The sequence below is a fragment of the Rhinichthys klamathensis genome, unplaced genomic scaffold, assembly GCF_029890125.1.
Source record: "Rhinichthys klamathensis goyatoka isolate OS25496 unplaced genomic scaffold, OSU_Roscu_1.1 h1tg000134l_1, whole genome shotgun sequence".
Classification (NCBI taxonomy): domain Eukaryota; kingdom Metazoa; phylum Chordata; class Actinopteri; order Cypriniformes; family Leuciscidae; genus Rhinichthys; species Rhinichthys klamathensis.
Genome location: NW_026606669.1, coordinates 929,239 through 952,874, shown reverse-complemented (window position 1 = coordinate 952,874; position 23,636 = coordinate 929,239). Strand labels below are relative to the sequence as shown.

At 38.3% G+C, this 23,636-nt stretch overlaps 1 protein-coding gene across 6 annotated transcripts in view; it reads left to right on the top strand.

Moving 5' to 3' along the window:
* The window catches only part of vav3b (vav 3 guanine nucleotide exchange factor b), a 52,847-nt gene extending 34,385 nt beyond the window's left edge, over window positions 1-18,462 (top strand). For 3 of the 6 annotated variants that reach the window (XM_056256997.1, XM_056256996.1, XM_056256995.1), the window contains exons 20-28: window positions 2,534-2,664; window positions 5,741-5,806; window positions 6,474-6,508; window positions 6,607-6,723; window positions 7,540-7,627; window positions 9,405-9,513; window positions 14,408-14,488; window positions 14,760-14,908; window positions 17,551-18,462. In XM_056256997.1, the coding sequence (XP_056112972.1) occupies window positions 2,534-2,664; window positions 5,741-5,806; window positions 6,474-6,508; window positions 6,607-6,723; window positions 7,540-7,627; window positions 9,405-9,513; window positions 14,408-14,488; window positions 14,760-14,908; window positions 17,551-17,592 (818 nt within the window). In that variant the 3' untranslated portion in view covers window positions 17,593-18,462. The remainder of the gene's footprint in view (window positions 1-2,533; window positions 2,665-5,740; window positions 5,807-6,473; window positions 6,509-6,606; window positions 6,724-7,539; window positions 7,628-9,404; window positions 9,514-14,407; window positions 14,489-14,759; window positions 14,909-17,550) is intronic. The other 3 variants (XM_056256998.1, XM_056256999.1, XM_056257000.1) reach the window with 2 other exon arrangements.
* The last annotated feature ends 5,174 nt before the right edge of the window (window positions 18,463-23,636 follow it).

The window sequence follows — 23,636 nt, the reverse complement described above, 5'->3', positions numbered from 1 at the left end:
TATTGGAAGAACTAATTATTCAACCCGAACCTCCATTGCAAGGACGACTTGAGTGATACTCAGTAATACACTACTCATTTTGAGGTACAATATGAGATGTTGCAATCGTAATTCCTCACTATCAGCATTAACAAGTGTACATCCATCAACAAATCGACGTGTCTGTATATTTCTAATTTATTGTGGTGCACATACGGGAACTGCATTAACTGTATCAATAACGGTGCATACATTAGCCCTGGGCTAACTTGAATGACTGATTTAACATTGAACTCGGAGATTTGAGAAGCAGTCGTCAGTAAAATGACGTGTTGTGGGCTGGTCAAGTTGTTCGCGGGCGGACAACGTACAACATAGGCGGGCATTATACGAATGTCTTTTTTAGTGACGTAGAACCATCCCACAGTAGGATTCGAAACACAAACGACTCATATTGGCGTTTCAGAGTCGATTCTTTCTTTCGAGAGACAATACGTTTATTTATCGTGCACTTTCGACTTTACAACTTTGTAGAATGTTTACTTACTCAAACAGCTATATTACACACTGCGTGAAAGGGAATATTCAGAAAACCATAATAGGGGCACTTTAATTGAACTGAATTCATTATTTGAAAAAGCCTCACAAATTTGGCTTTTAAATATGAAAGTGAAGGCAAGAACCTTAGTTTAGTAACCAAAATCATCAGTCAGTTCATTCTAGTGGCTTAGATCTCCATAAAACTCTCCAATACATGTAAAACAACTGTTTTTTTTTTACGGTCTGCTTTAAGACGCGGGTACTTGGCAGTATTAAAAACAACAAGTTTATAGACTGGATACTAAGGAGCTATTTTATGCTAGAAGAACCCTCCAGCCTCTCTCTAAGGCTGCAGGCCTGTCATGGGTTGGTTGTTGGTATGAATCGCACAGTGAAGATGTCTTTAATGACAAAAGCTCAGGAGATAAGGGAGATAACACCAAACTAACACAACATAGTCCTGACGAGAACGGACAGGGTATGAAGGAGAACAGGGTATAAATACATGGAGCAAATAAAGAGAACTAATGAGCTATTTAATGAGATGACATGTGAACTTAACGACTAATCAAACGAACTGAGAAACTGGGTCAAACTAGCTGACAAGGAAGGCAGAATCAAAACACAAAGAAACATGACCAAAACAGAACATAACTCCCCAGTTTATTAACCACCATACACTTCTCTGTCATTGGTTAGTGCGACTGCCTCTGATTTAGTGGATGGGATTGTGTAAACAATAATTGCTGCTATGCGTCACTTTATTTGTCCTGTGTGAATGAGAAAATTGGACATTTGCTTTGCGTTGGAAGGACCATCCACTGAGCTCCAGCACAGTGCTGTATAGGAGCAGAATCAGTGGCTGTGTTGCTTGATGTGAAATTAATTTCCATAAACTGTTTATAAGTGGCCACTAAGCATTTATTAATAAGTGTATCATACGCAAATTGGTAAACACTTTTCTTAACTGCTTCGGGGGCTATTTTTCTGCCTTTTTGTTGTTGTTTGTTTTTTGTCTTTGGGGAGAAATGTACATTCAGGCATATTTTGCCTTATTTCTCTCTGTTTTATAAATTTAATTTAACGCGTAACTCATCCTTTTTCATAGTTCCCTATCAGTCAGTCACGTTCGACGTTACGTGAGAACTGAACTGCTGAATTGGGATCTCGCCTGAAGCCCCATTCACACTGCCAGCGACTTTGTCGCTGTATGTCGCTAGTCTCTGTACTGTGAAGATGCTTGTGGTGCTTACACAAGGCGATGGAAGGCTCAGCGATTGTGGTGTTTTTCTTAGGGATCCCAATTCGTCAGTTTAGTTCTGACATAACGTTGAATGTGACTGACTGATAGGTAACGTCTAGGTTACAAATGTAACCCCCGATTCCTGAATGAGAGAACAGAGACATTACGCCTCGTCGCCACAATCCCTGTGTCCACCTCTGAGTGACCAGGCACTGGCTTGGCTCCTCAGCACAAACTTAATGAGTAAGAGCTGCACACTTCCTTATATACCCGTGGCCCTGGGAGGGGTTCGCGATACAAATCTTACTCGCCAATGTCCATTGGCTTGTTTTGTTACCACTCGAAGGTGATTGGGCTCTCAGGCGAGATCCCAATTCGTCATTTCATTTCTGAAATAACTTCTCTGTTTCCTCCTTCAGGGAACATGGGGTTACATTAGTAACCTACACATTTGTCATTTTACTGTAGTTAATGTAAATTGATTCGCTAGCCATTTGATGTATGCAATCTAAAATATTCAAAGAGAGAATGGTTAGGACTTGATTGTTTCCATTGGGAATTGATTGAAAGTGGGCGTTAAGTACCAGCGTGAGGTGGTTGAAAAATAAAAGGGGTTGGTGATATTAGCAAAAAAGACTTTTCAGAAGAGTCAGAGATCAAAAATCTTTTCTTTGGAATTATCTACACAAATGAAGCATGCAAAATAAGACCAGAAACCTGGTTTAGGTATAGGGCCAATTTTGATTTTATGTTCATTTTATTTTTTTACAGGTTTGCCAAAAATGCTGGTCATCAGAGATTATTTTGGGGTCCCTAGTCCTCAGGGTGGGCCGCCGCTGAATGCTCAGATTGGTGATGTCATAGAGGTCATCTCTGCTGATCCTCACAGCTCCTGGTGGCAGGTGAGATAAAGTACTGCAGGATTTAAAAACCTAATAGCTGAATTGTGTTCTGTGGTGTCATGGGACCCTGAAGCTTGATCACAACATCACAACATGGCGCACGTGAACTTTTATACAGATATGTCTTGTGACATTCCAACCAAATAATAAATGCAGTAACCAGTATTTCCATAGACAATGGGCTGTCACCGGCCCATTTAGGTTAATTATAAAAAACAAACGACTTCACAAATAATCAATTATTAATTATTTTGTTAAATTAACTAATTAATTAATATTACTCTGCTCTCACAGCACTTATATGAAGTGTTTTAAATATTGTAATATTTAATTATTATTGAGAAAACTTGTTGAGTATCTAATATGCTACTCTAAATACAAACACATCTGTACTCAATGCAGATATTTTAGTATCATTGAGATACTATTAGCAGCCGAGTGTGAAGCGGCTGGGCTGAGAATCAGCACCCCCAAGTCCGAGGCCATGGTTCTCAGTCAGAAAAGGGTGGCTTGCCCGCTTCAGGTTGGTGGAGAGTTCCTGCCTCAAATGGAGGAGTTCAAGTATCTTGGGGTCTTGTTCACGAGTGAGGGAAGGATGGAACGGGAGATTGACAGACGGATCGGTGCAGCTTCTGCAGTAACGGGTCGATGTACCGGTCCGTCGTGGTGAAGAAGGAGCTGAGCTGCAAAGCGAAGCTCTCGATTTACCGGACGATCTACGTTACTACTCTCACCTATGGTCATGAGCTTTGGGTCATGACCGAAAGGACAAGATCCCGGATACAGGCGGCCGAAATGAGCTTTCTCCACAGGGTGGCTGGGTGCTCCCTTAGAGATAGGGTGAGAAGCTCGGTCACTCGGGAGGAGCTCAGTGTAGAGCCGCTGCTCCTCCACATCGAGAGGAGCCAGCTGAGGTGGCTCGGGCATCTGTTCCGGATGCCTCCTGAATGCCTTCCACGCTGGAGGGATAATGTCTCCCGGCTGGCCTGGGGACGCCCCGGTATTCTCCCAGAAGAGCTGGAGGAAGTGTCTAGGGAGAGGGAAGTCGGGGAATCTCTGCTTAGACTGCTCCCCCCCGACCCGGCCCTGGATAAGCGGAAGATGGATGGATGAGATTATATACTATTATAGTTTTTATAAATATTTTGAATTCGTTTTTATTTGTATATAGTTTAATTTTTATTTGATTTAAAGTTAAAATGTTTTTGACATTAGTTTTTATATTTTAAAAATATGTCTATATAGTTTTTATACATTTTTTATTACAGTATTAGTTATTCAAGTACATCAAGTTAAACTAAAGGAAAATGAGAAATGTTGCTTTGGCTACTAGCTGAAATAAAATATGTTTAGGTTTTTGTATATTTTATTTCAACTTCCATTTTATTTAAATGAATGGTTTTATGGTTTTAGTTTTTTTCCCCCTCTTTTTAAACTATAATAACCCTGACTCAACCTACTGCAACACAACTTTAGTATAACATACAAATGTTCCATTGAATAGTCACTGAAAACAATACTTTTTCGCATTGCTTTCGTAATATGCACTGATACCTAAATGAGCCGTCAGATATAGTGACTGCGGAGCACAGTCTTTGTTCAGGCATGTTTCAGCATTGCAGTTTTGTCTCAAGCTTATTGTCACAGACAGACTGTTCCTGTGTTATTTATTTCTGGCTCAGGCCGGGCTGTTGTGGCTCTTTTTCCTCTATGGTTTATGGTGGCACTAAAACCTCATCTTCCTCCTGGTGTTGCTCCAATCTGGCCGACGCGACTCAAACAGCTCGGCAGGGAATAGACACTTAGCGAGATTTCCCTTGCTTTATGCTGGGCTATTTCTGCCTGATAGCACACAGAGGTTAAAAAAAACACCTACAGGTCAAAAATGGATGCCAAGAGATTCACCGAGCCAACAGACTGCGACAGGCAGTGGCTAGACGTGCGTGTCAGCCGTGGTTCTTCACGCACTTGGCAGGTCATAGAGGGGAGCGAGAAGCGGTACTATTGAATGATAATGCACATCACTGGTTTATTTTATCTTGTGTGAAACGACACTTAACTCTTAATAAGGCTACTAAATCTTCAGGGTCCCATGACACCAAAGAATGGAATTACAGAGCACTAAGCATCCATCTCCCATGTTACTGGAAGACAATTATCTCTGTCCCGTTGCCAGAACAGTGCAATCGATCACTGTAATTTAATTTGATCCTTTAGGCTGCCAACTGTTTACTCTAATGGGGTAATAAGTTTAATCTTTATCATACGCTTATCTGTGGCATAACAAATATAAAGGGCTTTCAAAAGCTACGGCGAAACATTATTAAGCCAAATAAATCATGAATACAGTTCCAGTTTGGGACTCCAATTTAATTTGTGGTAGAGGTGCATTTTTCTGAAATTCATTTCATACTAGTTAGAGATGATCTTAAAAGGGAGCCTGGAAAGAAAAGTATATATTTTTTCAGTATAGTTGTTTGAGAAGATCCTCATTACACCCTCAGTCAAACCTTCAGCCAAACTCACAATCAGTCATAGGCTGCTAAACTTTGGCACCTGGTTCCGCCACGTTCACAGTGCATTATAACCTCCCAGCTGTTGTTTCATACTGAGTTGGGGGGGGGGGGGGGATTGTCTGTTTTTATCCAAAAATATACAGATAATTGTGGTTGAAGCCATGCAAGAAATGAGCCTATTTTAAAACTGGCATCCGGCCTGCGATTGCTCAATACAATCTTTTGCGTGAGGACATAATATGAAACTCGAGTCTAATGTAATTCATAAATCCAAATATGCTCGGAGCAGCAATATCAAACAATGGCTTATTGGCGAGTGTCATGATTCACGATGTTCTGCTGTGGAAGCTGTATGATTATTCAGCATTAGGTGATGCTTTCATTCTGATGCGTAACGGAGTTTAACCGTGGGTAGGGGCTGAACAGTAATTAACTGTGGCTCTAAATGAGATTCACTGCTTGTTGTGAGCTAATTGTCTTAGATTTATTAAAGCAAAAGGGAGGGGCGAGCATCGCCTCAAGGCAAATATAATGCAATTAACAACCACACTTCCTGGCAGGGCAAAATCCTGACAACTCAAGAGACCGGCTTCTTTCCAAGTGATGCAGTCAAGCCCTGCCCATGTGTAAGTATTTGGATGACTTGCACAATCATTTTAATGCTGTTGGTTTGTATTTTTTATCAGTTTTTTTAATTAATTCTTTTTTTTCTACATAGTTCCAAAGGATTTCTTTTTCAAATAAATGCTGTTATTTTGAACTTTTTTGTCATCAAAAAATCCTGAGGAAAAAAATGTGTCACGATTTCAACAACAACAAAAAATTAAGCAGCACAACTGTTTTCAACATTGATAAAAAAAAACCCACCAAAACTCTGAATATATGGAATGAAACTGAATATATGGAATGAAACTCTGAATATATGGAGAGTTTCACTTAATATTATAAATACAATAATTTCCTGACCGACAAGAACAAGATAGATAGATAGATAGATAGATAGATAGATAGATAGATAGATAGATAGATAGATAGATAGATAGATAGATAGATAGATAGATAGATAGATAGATAGATAGATAGATAGATAGATAGATAGATAGATAGATAGATAGATAGATTGATTGATTGATTGATTGATTCACTATCCAGTCAAACTCATTCATTCAAAAATATATAAAAGTAATAATAATACTAATAAATTATATTTGTCAACAAAACTAATTTGTCACCATAAATGGGTATAATTGGTAGTGTATGCATGACTTTGTTTGTAATGTGTCCCATACTCAGGTGCCCAGGACAGTCGACTACTCAGCCCAACCCTGGTAAGTCTAAATGTTTAACCACATTTACTCCAATATCCACATCACACACTGCATGACTACATGTGCTGAGCCATATGCACGTTGGCTTGTGCGAGCAGGTTTGCTGGGCCCATAGAGAGACACCACGCAGAGTCTGAGCTCATGGAGAGAGAGAACAGCACCTACCTGGTGCGATACAGGAGCCGGGAGAGCAGAGAGTACGCCATCAGCATCAAGTACGTCTAGCTATTATACCACTTCATACTGTTTATTTGATCGTTCAAGCGTGTTTTTATTGCATATAAAATTGGCGTGACGGATGGTCGGTGAGGTTCTTGCACGATCATCCTTTTGCATGCAAAGCTTAGCTTTCTTCATGCATTTCCCTCGATGCAACCCAATACATAATGCATCACAAATTTGCATACAGCTCATTGTGTAGCATGGATGTGGTGCTCAGTGTGAGTTATCACACTACATGCACAGTGTGGGCTTTATTACCTCAGAACATTTTATAGTTGCTTGTCTCATGCTTAAACCAATCACAGGTTCTCTGTCAAAACATGTTGTCCTCTTTATGTGCGGCTTTAGGTCCTGTGGGTGTGTTGACCTGCGGTCAGAGACTGACAGAACAATTCCACATCCTTATGTTATAGGAAGCTCACATTTAAACTTTAAAGGGATTGTGTTTTTTCTATAGCTGGTCCAAGGTCATGGAATAACATGCCACTGGACATTACATCTTCTCCTGCTCATGACATCTTTAGATTCAGAATTAAAGGGATAGTTCGACCAAAAATGAAAATGATTTACTCACCCTCATGTCCTTTTTTGGGTGAACTTTCCTATCTTAGGTGTTAAAAGTGATTTAATTGCACATTTAAAGCATTTTAGTATGCACTTGTTTTTAATGTGCTCCATAAATAAAAAGATATGTCTTGGCTTAACTTTTGTTTATCAGCCCATTCCCAGGGAAAACTCCTTTGAGATAAAGTGGAAGTGGAAGTACTGACAATCCTGGAATGGTTACAATGATTCTCTGCCATCTGCAGGTACAACAACGATGTGAAGCACATTAAGATCCTCACTAAGGAGGGCCTCTTCTACATTGCTGAAAGCAGGACGTTCAAGACTGTATTAGTAAGTGGGTTTGAGTTGCACAGAAGCAATGGTCTTCATCAGCATTTGCTCTATTTATCATAACCATATGAATACATATGTAGGGTGCTATAATTCAATGTCGTTATCCGTGCTGCAGAGACCTGAGCTTTTTTTATCGTAAAAACAGAACATTTGCTGATCTGCATAATCCTGTATTTCATTAGCATAATTAATAACATGGGTCCAGCTATTAATCCATTAGAGACACCAATACTACTGCAACCTTGTTACATTTTCTTTTCAAATGATAAAGTTTTCCCTTATAGAAAAATACTGTGGTGACAGCATGTAACAAGGATGGTAAAGCTTTGATGTATTCCATAGTACTGAATGATTACCAATTCATATATCATGGTACTGCAGGGTACATCAAAGAATACATAGTACTGTCATGGTACACATCCATAAAACCATAAACGGATGTTTTTGTAAGTGTTGCTTGATCCTTTTAACTGTGAGCATTTATAAGCAATTTTATCTGTTCCACTAAGATACACACTAAAATTACACTATTGAAAATCTCACAAAAAAAAAATTTTGCCTACACAAGGCTGGAAATTGCCACCATTTTGGTCGCATATGATCCCGAAATTGAATCTGTGCGACTTCAAAATTTATTTGGGAGCATTTGTGAAAGTGCAAATAATTGTTGTGGTGCGACCTTTTTTTCTATAAATGCACTGGTCGACCAAAATCGGAAACTGCCTGTTTGTTCTTCAAACACACAATCTCAAGCGGCCGGTTTATAGTTTCAATTTAGCTAATCTCTATTCCGGACTTGCACAAAAACTGCATTGCAATCATTTCCCGAAATGTAATTTGTGTGAAAATATTACGAAGTCTGTTAACAGGATGTTAACACAGGCCAGAGATATGGGACACACTGAACACGGGCGGAAAGAGAAGAGTGAAGACTCACAGCAGAGAAAATACCAAACACCGCAAGATCACTGTCCGTGAGGCTCGTAATATAGGAAGAAAAATATAAATATTAGATTGGGCTGGGGGTTTATATGAATGTATCTCTGAAGGAAACTGACTGTCTTCGGAATAGTCTTCCGAGAGTGAATTTGCATTTTCATTCAGTCCATCTGTATTTGTTTTGTGCAGGTGTGTCTTATGCAACATAATTTCACAAAGCTAAAGTCAGACCATTCTGTATTTACTCTAAGTCTTGAAATTATGCAATCTAATTTAAATCAAAACAACTGCTCATGCTGCATTTGTGTGTAGCATCTTTGTTTGGATCGTGATTAAAATGCAGTGGTTGCCTCTAATTTCAAATGGCTACAGATGTTTTTAATTTATTTATTTTTAAGGCCAGTTTGGCCTGTTATAGAGCAAATAAACAGCTGATAAATTTGCTTAAACAAAGACAAAAATCGGCAGCCGGTATCAGAATTAGACAATTTGCTTGTAAAAAACAAAATGGAATTGGCAATGAAAAATCATGATCAGTGCATCGCTACCACATTCATTTCATACAAAACGTGTGTTGTTTTTAAATAAAAGGAATATTTTAATATATATAAATTGTGGTGCTGCACCACAATAAGTTGGGAGCACCAGTGCTACCAAGTAAAAAGTACATTTCGAGCCCTGCTACATGGATTTGACCATTAACCAAAATCAGAGAACCTTGAACGTGCAGATGTGTTGTTACATTTTTTAAATATTAACTTAAAATCTCATTTTAGCTGGCAAAAAACTTTGAGAATCCCTATAATAAGCTTTTAAACATGATGTTTCTGTCCAGGAACTGGTTGAATATTACAAACAGCACTCTCTGAAAGAGGGTTTCCGTACACTGGACACGACTCTGCAGATGCCGTATAAGGAGCTCAGTAGTGGACTCAGAACTGCTGGTTAGTATCTACATTTCCTTCAGATTAACTCATTACATTAGTCTCTTTGCCCTGTTCACACTGACAGCGATTAAGTGACCAGAATTAATTTTCAGGTAAAAGGATAAAAAAATAAGGTAATCAAGGTAAATAAATAAAGGTAAAAATAAGTATAAGTAAAACTAATTAAATAAATAAATACACTAAATATATAACTGCAGTATATTACAAGCTCAAAACCATTATAAACTCACTTGAGGCATATGAATGGGAAAACCCTTCAGCAGAATAGTTGACAATTCAGTCCCTAGATTATTGATATAGGACTTCCAGACACTATAAATCTGCCCTGGCTGACCATTAACTAGTCAAGTTAAATATTCCAGTGGGATTAGTTCCATCAAAATCTTGTGCCAACCTGGAGTGTTGTCACGTATCCACCTCAGTAATATGTTTTTTCCTAGCTTCAAAAGTAAGAAGAATATACAGTCTTTTTTTATTTTGATAAAATCAAAGCTTTATCAGGCAAACCAAGGTTAAAAAAATAAAGTATCCAATACAAACTCCTTATCAAAGATATTACTCATTTCAGAAACTATCTTGGCCCAATATATTTGTAACTGATTACATGACCAAAGACAGTGAGTGAGTGTATCCATTTGTGTTTTGCACTTAAGGCATAGAGGTGAAAGGTTCATTGTTAAATGCTTGTCTATGTTTTGGTGAAATATGCATCCTATGTACAATTTTGAACTGTATAGCCTTAGCACGATTACATACCAAAATAGATTTAGCATATTTCCAAATACTTCCCCATTCCTCTTCACTTATAGAGACAAAAGGTTCCCTCTCAAAGCAAGTCTAGAATTCAGAACTACATTTACCTCAGATGTAGCATTAGGAACATTGTATAACAGACATACTCACTGTCTGAAATAGTAGTTTTTTTATTGGAGACAGACTTCTGTTACTGTATTACATTATGAGGTATCTTTCAGACTATAGTTTTTCAATCGGTAAAAAACGAAAAAAGTCCTGCTTTAATAATTGATACCGATGTATTAACTCTTCAAAAGACATCAGACCCTCTTTATCAAACAAGTCCATAAGCTGACTAATACTGTACCTTGGTTCACCCAAAATGTAAACCTCCCAGATCTACCTGTACCTGTAGGGAAGTCCGGATAGTTCACAATTGGTGTGAGAGCAGGTGTCAACTTAGTTCTTGCTTCGAAATGACAAACAGCCCTCCGTGCCTCATGTGCTACAGTTACAGGGTTATCACAACTCTCCAATATGTTTTTTTTATTTTTTTTATCAAGAGCAACCCAATCAGACACATATTTTAGATGTGCAGGCCACTGGTGAAGCTTGATATTAGGCAAATCCAGTCCTCCCATTGACCCTGGTAGTTGTAGTGCAGATAATTTAACCTTGGTCTGCGCTTGCTCCAGATAAAGGATTCACATCTTTTCACATCTTTTAAAACCTTTTTAGAGAACAGGATAGGGATCATTTGAATTAGATACAGGATAAGAAATGTTTATTGAGCAGCAAATTAGCATATTACAATGATTTCTGTCAGATCATGTGACTCAGTAATGATGCTGAAAAATCAGCATGTATTTATGGATATATATATGTGTGTGTGTGTGTTTGTTTGTGTGCTTTACTGTATATTGGTCATCGGCCAACCTGCTCTGTATCTGCATTGGGCATCAAAAAATCCTTATCAGTTGACCACTAGAGTGCACGCAAGGAGGTCAGGTTCAGGTTATCGCTCTGTGAGCGATTTCACTGTTCTGCATGATTAATCTTTGCACACGTACAGAAAAGTTACTATAAAAAATTATATAAAAATATATAATTTATACTTTTTCAATTATAAAGAGATTTAATTAAAGAAATTGCAGTACTGTAACATTCTAAGTACTACTTTACTTTACTTTTCGCAAAACTACGAACACATCTTCCTTTTTTAAGAATGACTTAAGTGCCGTTCTTTGTTCTTTTCTCAAAGAAAAGCTTAACTCCAAGTCCTCCAGAGTCGCGGCCAAAGCCGATTCGAAAGGCCGCTGTTCGCCAGCAGCAGCAGCCATTCTTTGTTTTCAAGTAGCAGGGAATCGTCGCAACTCTGTCGTCATTATGTTAAGCCCGCCCGCCGACTCTATAAACGATGTGATTGGCCTGACTAGAGTTTGGTTTTTCCAGCTCGAAAGCTAACGGAGACCCTGGCTGCAAAATAAAATTTGCTGCAGCTAGGGTGCGTCTAGATTTCTTGGCTAGTAATTTATATGCAAGCATACAAAATTGTTCCCTTGCAGAAAGTTAGTTTTTAGATTAGTTGCCACAATAGAAAGAACTCTCTTCTTTGTCAAAGAGTTACGCAGTAACTTCATCCAGCAGCAGGAACGTGTACTAGCAGCCATGTCGACCTCCGGCGATTAAAATCACCGCCAGTGTGAACTTCAGAAAGGTTCTCTTTTAATGGCAGGAGGCATAGGTTGCGCTCAGGAGGTATTTTTAGCTATGTCCTGACACCTCTCTGACTCTTTTGATTAAATATAAATGTTGAACACTTGGCATGCTGGTCGTTGGGTGAAAATGTAAAGTGTGCACGCACACGTGTTGTTTTCATGGGAAAAATGTACGTCTTTACTCCAGCTCTCATTGCCCAAGATGGCTCCTCAAAGAGACAGACTGATGCTGTGAAGCGAGCCGTACACACTCGGCACCTGGCAGCAGGAAAAAGGCTGTTTGTGTCTGGCTCTGCAGCTCCTGCTTCAGGCGACACAGCGAGAGAGAGGACTCTGCTAAACAAGACTCAAGCAGTACCGGCAAACTCCCTGACACGACATGACAGTTTGGTTTGAGTTACAGGAAAAAGCCATGATGGATGCTAAGCTTCCCCTCACCTGTGGGGACTTGGCTGATTTTCTCTCTCGCAGTTGAAAGAAAGAAAAAAACAGTCCCTGCACTGAGAAATGAAAGGGCAACTTGTGAAGACATAGAAAGTCAGCTTTATTGAACAGAGAGAGATGTGTCACGCAGAAAAAGGCTTAGCGAACGAGTACAGCACTGTTGATATAAAGAACGGGATTGTGGGAATTTGTGAATTGGGGGTTTCGCTGATCTATTTGTCCTTTTTTCGTCAGCATCCTCTGCTTATTAGAGGTGTTTATATTCGACTGCCAATCTCGGTAACGCATCCTTTCCCAAACCGCAGCAGAAAATCCAGGCCCTTGATGCATCCTGGGACATTGCTCTCGCTGATGTGCCGCAAACCAAAACACTTACAAATGTGCCAACAGACCAGTGGTCGTGTGTGCGCTGACACGTCTGCAGGCACAGAGTGTTTGGTAAACACGTTGAACACAAAGGGAGATACCAGCGTTGGGTTTTATAAGCTAATGTGAGAAAAGTTATTTGCAATACAGATATCGCATCGGTTTCAATCCTGCATAGATATCGAACGTGTGAATAACTGCACGATTTCTGAGTGTCAGTGTCACAGGAAAAAGTAGTTGGCTCATCATCTACTGCTTCGTTCCCCCCAGAGGAGATGCAAAGCAGGAAGGCAAACATATTGTGGATCTGACGTTTGCTAGTTTACATATTAGAAAGTCCTGGATGCTCAGATGGGTGTTCAGATGGTAACAGGACTCACGCTCTGTATGAACGATATCACAGCTGCACCAGTGACAGGGCCAGGAGCACGCACTTGGCAAAAGCTATCACAACACCTAGAGAAAAAAACAACATCTTGAAAAATATAGGAATGGGTTGCTCATGAAATTCCAAACCTCTTTTTCTTCTGTTTTTATATCCCGGCAGCCACCTCTGCCCCAATAGTTTAGTAAGTAGTCCATAACAGTAGTCCATATGGCTGAAGTAGTCCAGATTTTGGTCTTTTCTGTGATCATTTACTCACTCACATGTCTTTCCAAACCTCTTTGACTTTCTTTCTTCTGTGAAACATGAAAGTAGACGTTTTGAGAAATGTCTCAGTGCTTTTTTGTCCATACAATAAAAGTCAATGGGGTCCAAAATAGGACTGGGCAATCATTTTTTCGATATTCTATTTCTTCTAGAGATGATCGGGTGTGTTGCTAAAAAGGCTGTGTATTGCTTGTGATATTTTCAGTGTTTGCCATCTAACTATTTGAGGACAGTCCACATGAACTCTCCAGAGCTGCTATGAAGGTTCACTTCTCAAGCATTTCACGGTTTCATTTGAGAAAAGCTATTGTCATAGATCTTGTGACAAACTAAAAGTTTGTAAAATGTTTGTAAAAAGTAAAATGTACCTTGCAAATTAATAATACAAAGAACAGTAATAATAATGCATTTTTTTTTAAAACATGACAACCAATATATTTATCCATGTGTAAATGTATACAGTATACAAGTTGTGTTTTGCAACACCTTATTTTGTGAAAAAATATGAATTAATATAAAATATTTGTTTTATGAATTAATTTCATTAGACACAATTCTGGATGATACATTTATATTAAATGATCAAACAAAAATGTAGAAAAAATACAACTGAAAACAGATAATAAAAAAAAATGATTTCAAGCCCTAAATTAAAAGGTAGCTTACTCTGTAGAGTTTACTAAACAAACAAATTATGTTTACATTCATTCTTGCAGTCTAACAAGCGTGGAATGCATTTCCTTCCCCAATTATGATGAAATTAATATCATAATAAATATTGGATCAAATAATAAAATACTGAGACATTTTCCTAAATTTCTCAAGACTGGCATATTTCAAGGAGTGTGTTCATTCCCCCGGTGCTGTGTGGAGTTCTTGATATTAGCTTGTTTATGTTTGTTTTGTTGAAAATGTCTCCGTTAAGATCTCTGGGTTTTTGTGTTCTTATTTTCTCTGCTTCGGCTTGGATTCTAAGCTCCAGTGCTGTGTGGGCTTTTCGTTTTGAGTCCCACCAGCTACAGTTTTGTTCCTCCCTCCCCCTCACCCTTCTGGTCAGGTACAGCTATCAGCCACCTGTCTTATTCATTTCCCCCTCCAGCCATCTCACTCTTTTCTCCCTGTGTTTGCTTCAGCTCTTTTTGTGTGTGAAAATGTCTGAGAATTATGCAACGCCATTTGTGCCCCGTTTTTGCTCCAAATCTCCAATCATCTTGTTGCACGTTCACACGTTTTGTCCTACTTGGCATGTCTTGTGAAAACATTTGTGTCTCTCACTCTTGTCCTTTTTTTAACAACTTGTTTTTGTCTTACATCCCCCTCTCCCTCAGTTTTGACACCGAGAGTGCTTGGCATTGCACTGGCACGATATGATTTCAGCTCCAAGGATACTCGGGAGCTCTCTCTGCAGGTGGGAGACCTGGTGAATATCTATATTAAGTGTACCAATGGATGGTGGAAGGGTGAAGTCAATGGCCGGGTAAGGGAAAACACTCTTATACACCTTTATTTACTGAGAAATGCTGTTGAAAGTGGATTGGGCTGAGCACCACAACACACTTGTAGCCAATCAGCAGTAGGGGAGTGTTTACACTCATGGTGGGGGAGGAGAGAGAGAGAGAGCAAGAGAGATTTTTGAAGAAAGACTGTAGAAAGAGAGATGGCTGAGAGACATTACAAGTGTGTAAGATCAGAGGAATAAAATTGGAAGAAGAAGGGTTGGGAACAGGCAAAAGCTTTGGAAACGCATTAATTTTAGAAAAGCTTTCTAGCGCTGGGAACCTGTTTGTTTGGGCTGATTTCAAATATCAACAGTGTTTCTCAGAAATCACTTACTGCACCTTTAAAAGCACCAAAACCTCTAGTGAACTGCTTTAGTACTAGTGCTTCATATTTTCAGCTTTTTTCTCAGAACTTCCACATCATGTAAACTGAACTCTTACCCTTCCCTGCGAATCATAGTTCATGGTTGCTCAAAAGGGAACTGCTAGGCACATAGCAGCGAAAAAATACAGTTTTACAGAACAACAACAGAATTATATATTCAGCATAGTTAAAGGAGAACTCCGGCGCAAAATGAACCTCGGGTGTAATAACACATTGGTACAGACTAAATCGTTCCCTGAGATTTGTTTTCATGATAATCGAATGTAAAGAGTTTTATCTCTAAAAACAGTTTAGCTTATAACGCTAGTATATTGGCATAGAGTAAGCAAAAAGAGATCGCTAGTTAATACCACTAACAAGGCTCAAATTAGCCCCACACTAACACGGCAGCATAATGAGTGTCCTTACATGCAAACCGAAGCATTGAGAACTTTGTAAGTGTATAGACAGTTTAATAAGAAGATACTTTACACAGACAGTACAGTTAGCGCATACAGACAGGAGCCATCTTGGAAAACAGTCTCGATCAGTCAAACCACGAACACGGTGATACGTGAGCTGAACTGTGACTTGGAATCTCATATGGTCCGTTGTTTCCGGAAGAAAGCACTGAGCGCATAAGAGAAGCACTGAACGCAACAGAGAAAATAAAAAAATAAATATAATTTATCTTATCTTCAATATCTACACGTACTGTTCGCTCACCTTCGTGGTTCGATTGATCGAGATTGTTTTCCAAGATGGCTCCTCTCTGTATGCGCTAACTGTACTGTCTGTGTAAAGTATCTTCTTATTAAACTGTCTATACACTTACAAAGTTCTCAATGCTTCGGTTTGCATGTAAGGACACTCATTATGCTGCCGTGTTAGTGTGGGGCTAATTTGAGCCTTGTTAATGGTATTAACTAGCGATCTCTTTTTGTTTACTCGATGCCCAATATACTAGCGTTATAAGCTAAACTGTTTTTAGAGATAAAACTCTTTATATTCGATTATCATGAAAACAAATCTCAGGGAACGATTTAGTCTGTACCAATGTGTTATTACACCCGAGGTTCATTTTGCGCCGGAGTTCTCCTTTAAGAATCGTGATATAGGCCGTTGATGAGTTGTCAGACAATTTTAATATTGTGCATTAATAATACTGTTAGAATGATAAACAAGATGGTTTATGATCTATTGTGTTTAACTATGTTAACAAATTGAACCTTGCTGTAAAGAGAGTAGCTGTATTCTGTTATAGTTACATTTTCATAAAAAATATCATTATACAATCTCATATTAATATCTATTTTTTAGAATATTCTTATTTTCTAATCATTTATATGTACACTACTGTTCAAAAGTTTTGGGTCAGTAAGATTTTTTTAAAATAAATCAATAATAAACAAGATGCATTACTGTCACTTTTGAGTTTTAATTTATTTATAAACATTTATAATCTTAACAGATAAATGCTGATATTTTGAACTTTATTATTCATCAAAGAATCCTGAAAAAAAGTACCAGTTTCCTCAAACATATTAAGGAGCTGTTTTCAACATTTATCAGAATAATTGTTTCTTGATCAGCAAATCATCTATTAGAATGATTTCCGAAGGATCACGTGACACTGAAGACTAGAGTAATGACTTTATTTTTATAATAATATATTTTAGATTTTTAAATGGAATATTTTTTAATCTAATTTATCCATATTAATTATGAAATAGATTAATGAATACATTCATGAATCCCATACACAGTCTGTGTTTGGGCTCCATTGATTTACATATGCTATATTATGACGTGATAAAGAGCTTTCGGTAGTACCGAGTTAAATGTAGTACCCACATTAAAGGTAAAAGCATTTTGTGAATGTACCCCAGTTCTGAAAGCAATTGGACACAACCAAATGACATAGCAATATAGAGGTGTGACAACATGATTGAAATTTGAGAGTGAAATTGAAATTTAGCCCAGCATTTCCCATGCAATATCACAGATCTTGACTCTCCATGACACCTAAATCATTCCTCAAGCCATTTTAGATTCACTTTCCTTCATTCCATACGCTCGAGTGCGTTAACGAGAGAGATGATTAACAGGAGGTGATGACAGAATGACTTTTAATGATTCTTCTGCACATGTCATTATCAGATCTGACACACAAGAGCTCTCAAACTGCTCACCTAGGATGAAGAGATATGCTCTGTTACTCTTAAGGAAGGTTTACGGATGCTTTATAAATTACAGGTGGGATGGTTCCCTTCAACCTATGTGGAGGAAGAGGAGTGACCAGTGCAGGAAGTCATCCTCACTATGCTGTGACAGTGATAAGGGACCTGTTGGCGTTGGACAAGAAATGTAATCGTGAATAATGCACACTTACTTGAGCAAAGCACCACAAACACAGCAATTATCATCCTCCTCTAATGGGATCCGGTGGACTGCGGTTGAGACCTGCAGCGTGATGCATCTGAGGCCCCGTCGGCTTTGACTGTTTAATTAGTTATGAATGTCCCTCGCTGATCCACATTCAGTCCAGACATCTTTTTCTCTCACTCTTTCCCTCCCTCTCACCCTGTCATCTCCTGAAATCTTCACACAGGGCCTGGGGCCCCCCTCTCTCTGCCTGTTTAAAATTTAAACTCCATTTCTGTGCTATGCCGGACCTCCCATATACTCAGGAGTGGCACGCAGAGAGAAAAGCCCTGAGCTGGCCGTTTTTTCCCCCTCCGCTCGGCGACCTTTACGCGGTGCTTTCAGCTCACCTTGTGCTATAATTGATGAATTCATCCGCCCATCTGACTCTGCAAAGTTTGGCTGGGGCGAGATGGAGCGCGGTGCTGTCACGAAGCCTGCCTTCCTCCCTCTTCAGCCCTGATAACACTTAGCAGCAGTGCTCTCTCGGTGCGCTCGGGGCGCTGCGCGGTGACAGGAGGCCTGCCGTTCAGTGCGATATCCATCTCAATGCACTGTGATCAGTCATCGCTCTGTCTGTTTCTGAACCTCAGGTGCTCCCAAGCAGAATGTTGGCACTGATTTGGGACTGACGTCAATTCCTTCTCTTTTCATGCAACTGAAAGACATTACAGTGTTTGCAATAGGGACTAGAATGCTAGACACAGCAAAAAATGGAAGTATGAAATTAAAAGTACAGTTAGAAAATGTACAACCATTTAAAAGTTTGGGGTTAGTAGGATTTACAATACTTAAGACTTATTCAGCAAGGATGCAAGTGAAAGTAAAGACATTACTGAAATTGTAAAACGATTTCTACTTGGAACAAATGCTGTTCTTAAAGATTTAGTTCACCCAAAATTGAAAATTCAGTCATTAATTACTCACCCTCATTTCGTTTTAAACCCATAAGACCTTCGTTCATCTTTGAAACACAAATGAAGATATTTTTGATGAAATCCGAGAGCTTTCTGACCCCCCTATAGACTGCAACGTTATTACCACTTTCAAGGCCCAGAAAGGTAGTAAAGACATTGTTAAAATAGTCCATGTGACAACAGTGGTTTAACCTTAATGTTATGAAGTGACAAGAATACATTTTGTGCGCTCAAAAACAAAACAAAAATTGTATCTACCAATTTCTTCTCTTCCGTCTCAGTCTCTGATGAGAAGATTCAGTTTTGACATCACAGGGATGAATTATATATATTTTTTAAAATATTCAAATAGAAAACAGTTATTTTCAATTATAATATTTCAAAATATTACTATTTTTCTGCATTTTTTATAAAAAAAATGCAGCCTTGTTGAGCATAAAAGGCTTCTTTCAAAAACATTAAAAACCTTATCGACCCCAAACATTTAAACAGTAGTGTACAGTATACCCAAGGTACTTCCTCTGAAAAAAAAAGTCTTAATATTGTGTCATTTTTCTTCTCAGGTAAGTTTATCTTGTTTTAAGGATGTTTAGATGTTTTTACTGGAGAACAAGATAAAAACACTGAGAATAGGATTTTTGCACTGTATTACATATATCCGCTTCCCTTGAATTTGGACTTTCAGCATAGATTAACTTTTGTTTAAAACATTTTTGTAAGTTCTTTGCAAAGGAAATTGCTCTCTAAATGGACACACATTTGTTACAAGCTGCTTTAAATGCTAAAATCCAGGTCATGTCTTTTCTAAAACTATATTTACAGAAATGTTTTCACTGCTGTTGTAAATGTTGAAAAAATAATTGCATTAAATAGTCATTTATCTGTTTCTTACGGTGGCCGAGAGAGCTCAATGCGCTGCAACTGAAGAAAACACATGCAAATAGAAGAAAACGCATGCAAATAGAAAAAAAAAAAACGCATGCAAAAAGAAAAAACACCCGCAAATTAAGAAAACATCTTCATCAGTTTCACAACACACATGTGCTCCAAATACAGAAACGCGCTGCAAATAACACAGAGCACAACGGAAATGTTTCCAGGGGAACCAAATACGTGACGAACCCGGCTGGGACGTGCTGGTGCTTACAGCTTAAAATTCTACTTTATGTATTTATTTATTTTTGCAAAACATACAGAGATTACATTTTTATGACATACAACTTGTATACAATATACAAAGTGTATTAACAATATGTTCAATGTCATCAGAATACAAATGAGAAAAGTACAATGAGCTGAAAACTAAAATAAATAAATAAAAAAGATAAAGAAGAACATGAAGGAATGATATTTATCTTTCATCAGTTACACTGTACAAATTGTTTCATGTTATGTTTAAATTTTCATAAAGAAAAGTTTCATAAGAAATGTTAGATAATGTAGGGTCCAAAGTTTTAAAGTTGAGACACACATACACGCATATTTTAAAAGCTTTTTTGTAAAGTAAAAATATAAATGTATTTGCAACCGTTATGTTAACAGCATTATATTTCTGTTGTAAGACCAGCTCTTTAGCTGATGGACACCGTGCTGCGTTGTCATGGGAACATCCCAGGTGAAAATAATGAGGAATTACGTTGTCTTTCGTTGCTCCCTTCATCAAGTGCGTTCTACACGGCTACATAATGGCACACCAGAGCCCTGCTCCCTCCAAAGTCCCACTTCAAGGGCTCTGCCGTCTGCCCTTCGAAGGGAGTATGGCATAGGGAAGCTCACGAGCAATAAGCACGTCCCAATAAGCGCGTTTCTGTATTTGGAGCACACGTGTGTTGTGAAACTGATGATGATGATGTTTTTTTTAATTTGCAGGTGTTTTTTTTTCTATTTGCATGTGTTTTTTTCTATTTGCACGCGTTTTTTTTTCTATTTGCATGCATTTTTTTTCTATTTGCATGTGTTTGCTTCAGTTGCAGCGCGTTGAGCTGTCTCGGCCACCGTAGTTTCTTAATGCACCTAACAGTTCATGTTGTCTGGTTTTCGTCAGAATAAATGTAAATTATTGTTTTTTTTTCACACTGTTTAGCAAGTGAATTTTTTATAGATGTATACAGGGTAAAACAATATAACTTTTTTCCCACACATTTGCCAATGGTGTGAGAAAATGTACTGGATATAAATTCTGAATGGCCATGCAACTGTATTTTGTATTACTTTTATTAAAATATTTTATAGCATTACAGTGGCATTTAGATGTTTTATTTTCTTTATGTTTTATTTTCTTTATAGATTATTCTCCCTTGTATATTTGTATTTTATTGAGTGTTATTGAATATTTTTTACAAGTTTATGCTACTTTTGGCGCTTGTCAAGTGACAGTTTTGGACATTGGCTCTATATATCTAAACGTGGTACTTTTATAAAAAGTCCTTTCCTTTGATCATTTTGCTTCCAACTTTAAATGCACACAAATCATTAGACTTCAATACATTAACATGACTGCTATGCAGGATATTTTCATGTCCCCATCATATGAGCTGTAATATAATAAAATTATATAAATATCAACTGATACAAAATAGTAAACACAAAACTTGATCAAGATGTAAATGATAGAAGTCACATTAATTATAAGATATATATATATATATATATTTTTTTTTTTTTCTACAATTTAACAACAAAATAAAACAATTCTTGGGAGTATTGTAATCGAACCAATTTACATGTTTTCCCTCGTATCCTTTTCATTCTGATATATGTTTGTATCCCTTAAATACATTTATGCCACTTCCTCAATGATATCATCCTCCAGGAAGTGACATCATTTTTGGAGGGAAAACAACAGCACAAAGAGTAAGTGTTAGCAATGGATTGTATGACTTTTGTGGGGTTTTGTGGAGTTAGTTGTTTTATCTGGCTGGTAATATCAACATTTTTAACAAAGATGGTTAAAAAAATCTAAATTATTTTCAAGTTGACAACCTAATGTACGATAACTCTCAATCCATAACAATGACTTTAACTTTAGCTGTTTATTACCGTCCGTCCTGTTAAGAATTACAACAATCTACCATTGTTTAAATAATCAAGTTATTAAGTCTAAGTGGCAAAGATTGAGCAAAATGTATTTTTGATCATAATCTGTACTTTAAAAAAACAAATGTCTGCAAAAGGTAGTACCACCACCCAGTAAAGCATGTCACTTTTCCTAAATATCAACACATGTCGTAACTGGGCTTTTATTTAAATGTCATGTGTTTTTTTCCTCAATATGTTTCCAAAAAAACTGGGGGATATGTTTGATTATTTTACATTATTTTTCGTATTCCAGTGTGATTCCCAATAAAGCTCTTAATTCATCTTAGGACAGTAGGAGCTGAGTAGGAACAGTGGTGGAGATTTAACCTGAGGCATGTTGAGAAAGAGCCATGAGGTGAGAGCAGCAATGATTGATGGCCAGCCTTGTTTGCCAGAGGATTGAAGCAGGTCTATCTCTCTCTACTTCTGAAAGCTGTGAACTGACAGCAGGAGACTTCAGAGGAAGCGGGAGAGAGAGAAAGAGAGAGAGAGCATCCCTCAATCTTATGACCTGAAAGTGTCACCTCTTGGTGTTGAATAAGAGACAGGAACGGGTGGAGAGTTATGTGTTATATGGGTGTGACTTACCTCACCACACTGTCTTTACCAATTCAGCAACTGTAGATGGGGAGAGTGTGAGGGAAACTCAATAAAGCCCCTGTATGTCTGATAGGAAGGACGGAGATTGAGCGCCTCAATGACTTCATCAGCACTATTGAGTAATTAAACACTTGCGGATCAAAGCTGTTGAAGGGAACAAACCCTGAGTGGACCACAATGAATACCCCCCGATCCAACCTTGGAGTGAGTGAGGACGGGTGTCCTCATGCACTCACTGCCCCTTTGGGCTTTGCACTTTGTAATACACCTTCCATTAAACCTATACAGAATTCACAATTTATTGCAAGTGCATAGTGCAGCTGTACATACAGTCCTTGAGTTTTTGCATTAACCAACCTCAAGAGGTTCTGAGTACTAACATATTTAACTGTTGCTCTGAAGTTGACCGCAACTTTCGATATTCAACTAACTTTGCAACTACATATCAACTAACTCTCATTATAATTATACTGTTAGGTTTGGTTTAGGGTTAAGTTGGCATGTACTTGCAAGGTTTAGTAGAATATCTGTTGGGGAAGAAATTGTTAGAAGAAATTGAGCACACAGTCTACTAATGGCGCTTTTCCACTACACAGTACCAGCTCGACTCGACTCGCCTCGGCTCGCCTTTGTTTGGTTTTCCACTGTGTAAAAGTTGTACCTGTACCTGCTTTTGGGTACTTTTTTTTGTATCACCTCTGGCGAGGTTCTGAGTGAGCTGAGGCGAGCTAAGGCGATACTAAAATGTGTCGTGAAAACAATGCCGACTGCTGATTGGTCAGAGAGAATTGTCACTATTCACTGCGTCATCATTGCACGCGCCAGATGGAGTATCCAGAATAACCCTGTGTTACGTTCCAGCCCCCAAAAGGGAGGGGAACCTGATAACCCACCGCTCGGGCCCACAAATGCCAGCAAAGGAGGTATGGAGTCGTGGTGCGAGAAAAGGACACAAATTCCTAATACCGTACAAATTAAGCTTTTATTTTTGCCACGGTAATAATGTGAATGATAAACAATAATAATTTTCAGAGAGAAAGGGGAGAGCTGGACGAACCAAAGAAAAGAAATAAACAAAAGATACCCCACCGCTGACCTATTCTAATTATACACATTACCTATCTGGCACACGATCAAGGCGCCCTAACCAAACTTACAGATGGTGGTCCGCCCAGGTCTAGCTGTTGTTTCTAGACAGAGAAGTATGCCTACGGGTGATGTATGTATACCCCGGGGTAGCTCTAAATCTACTCCCCCAACTCCCTATAAACAAATAAAGAAAAAGAGAAAGTTAACAAATAATAATAATTCACAAACATCAAA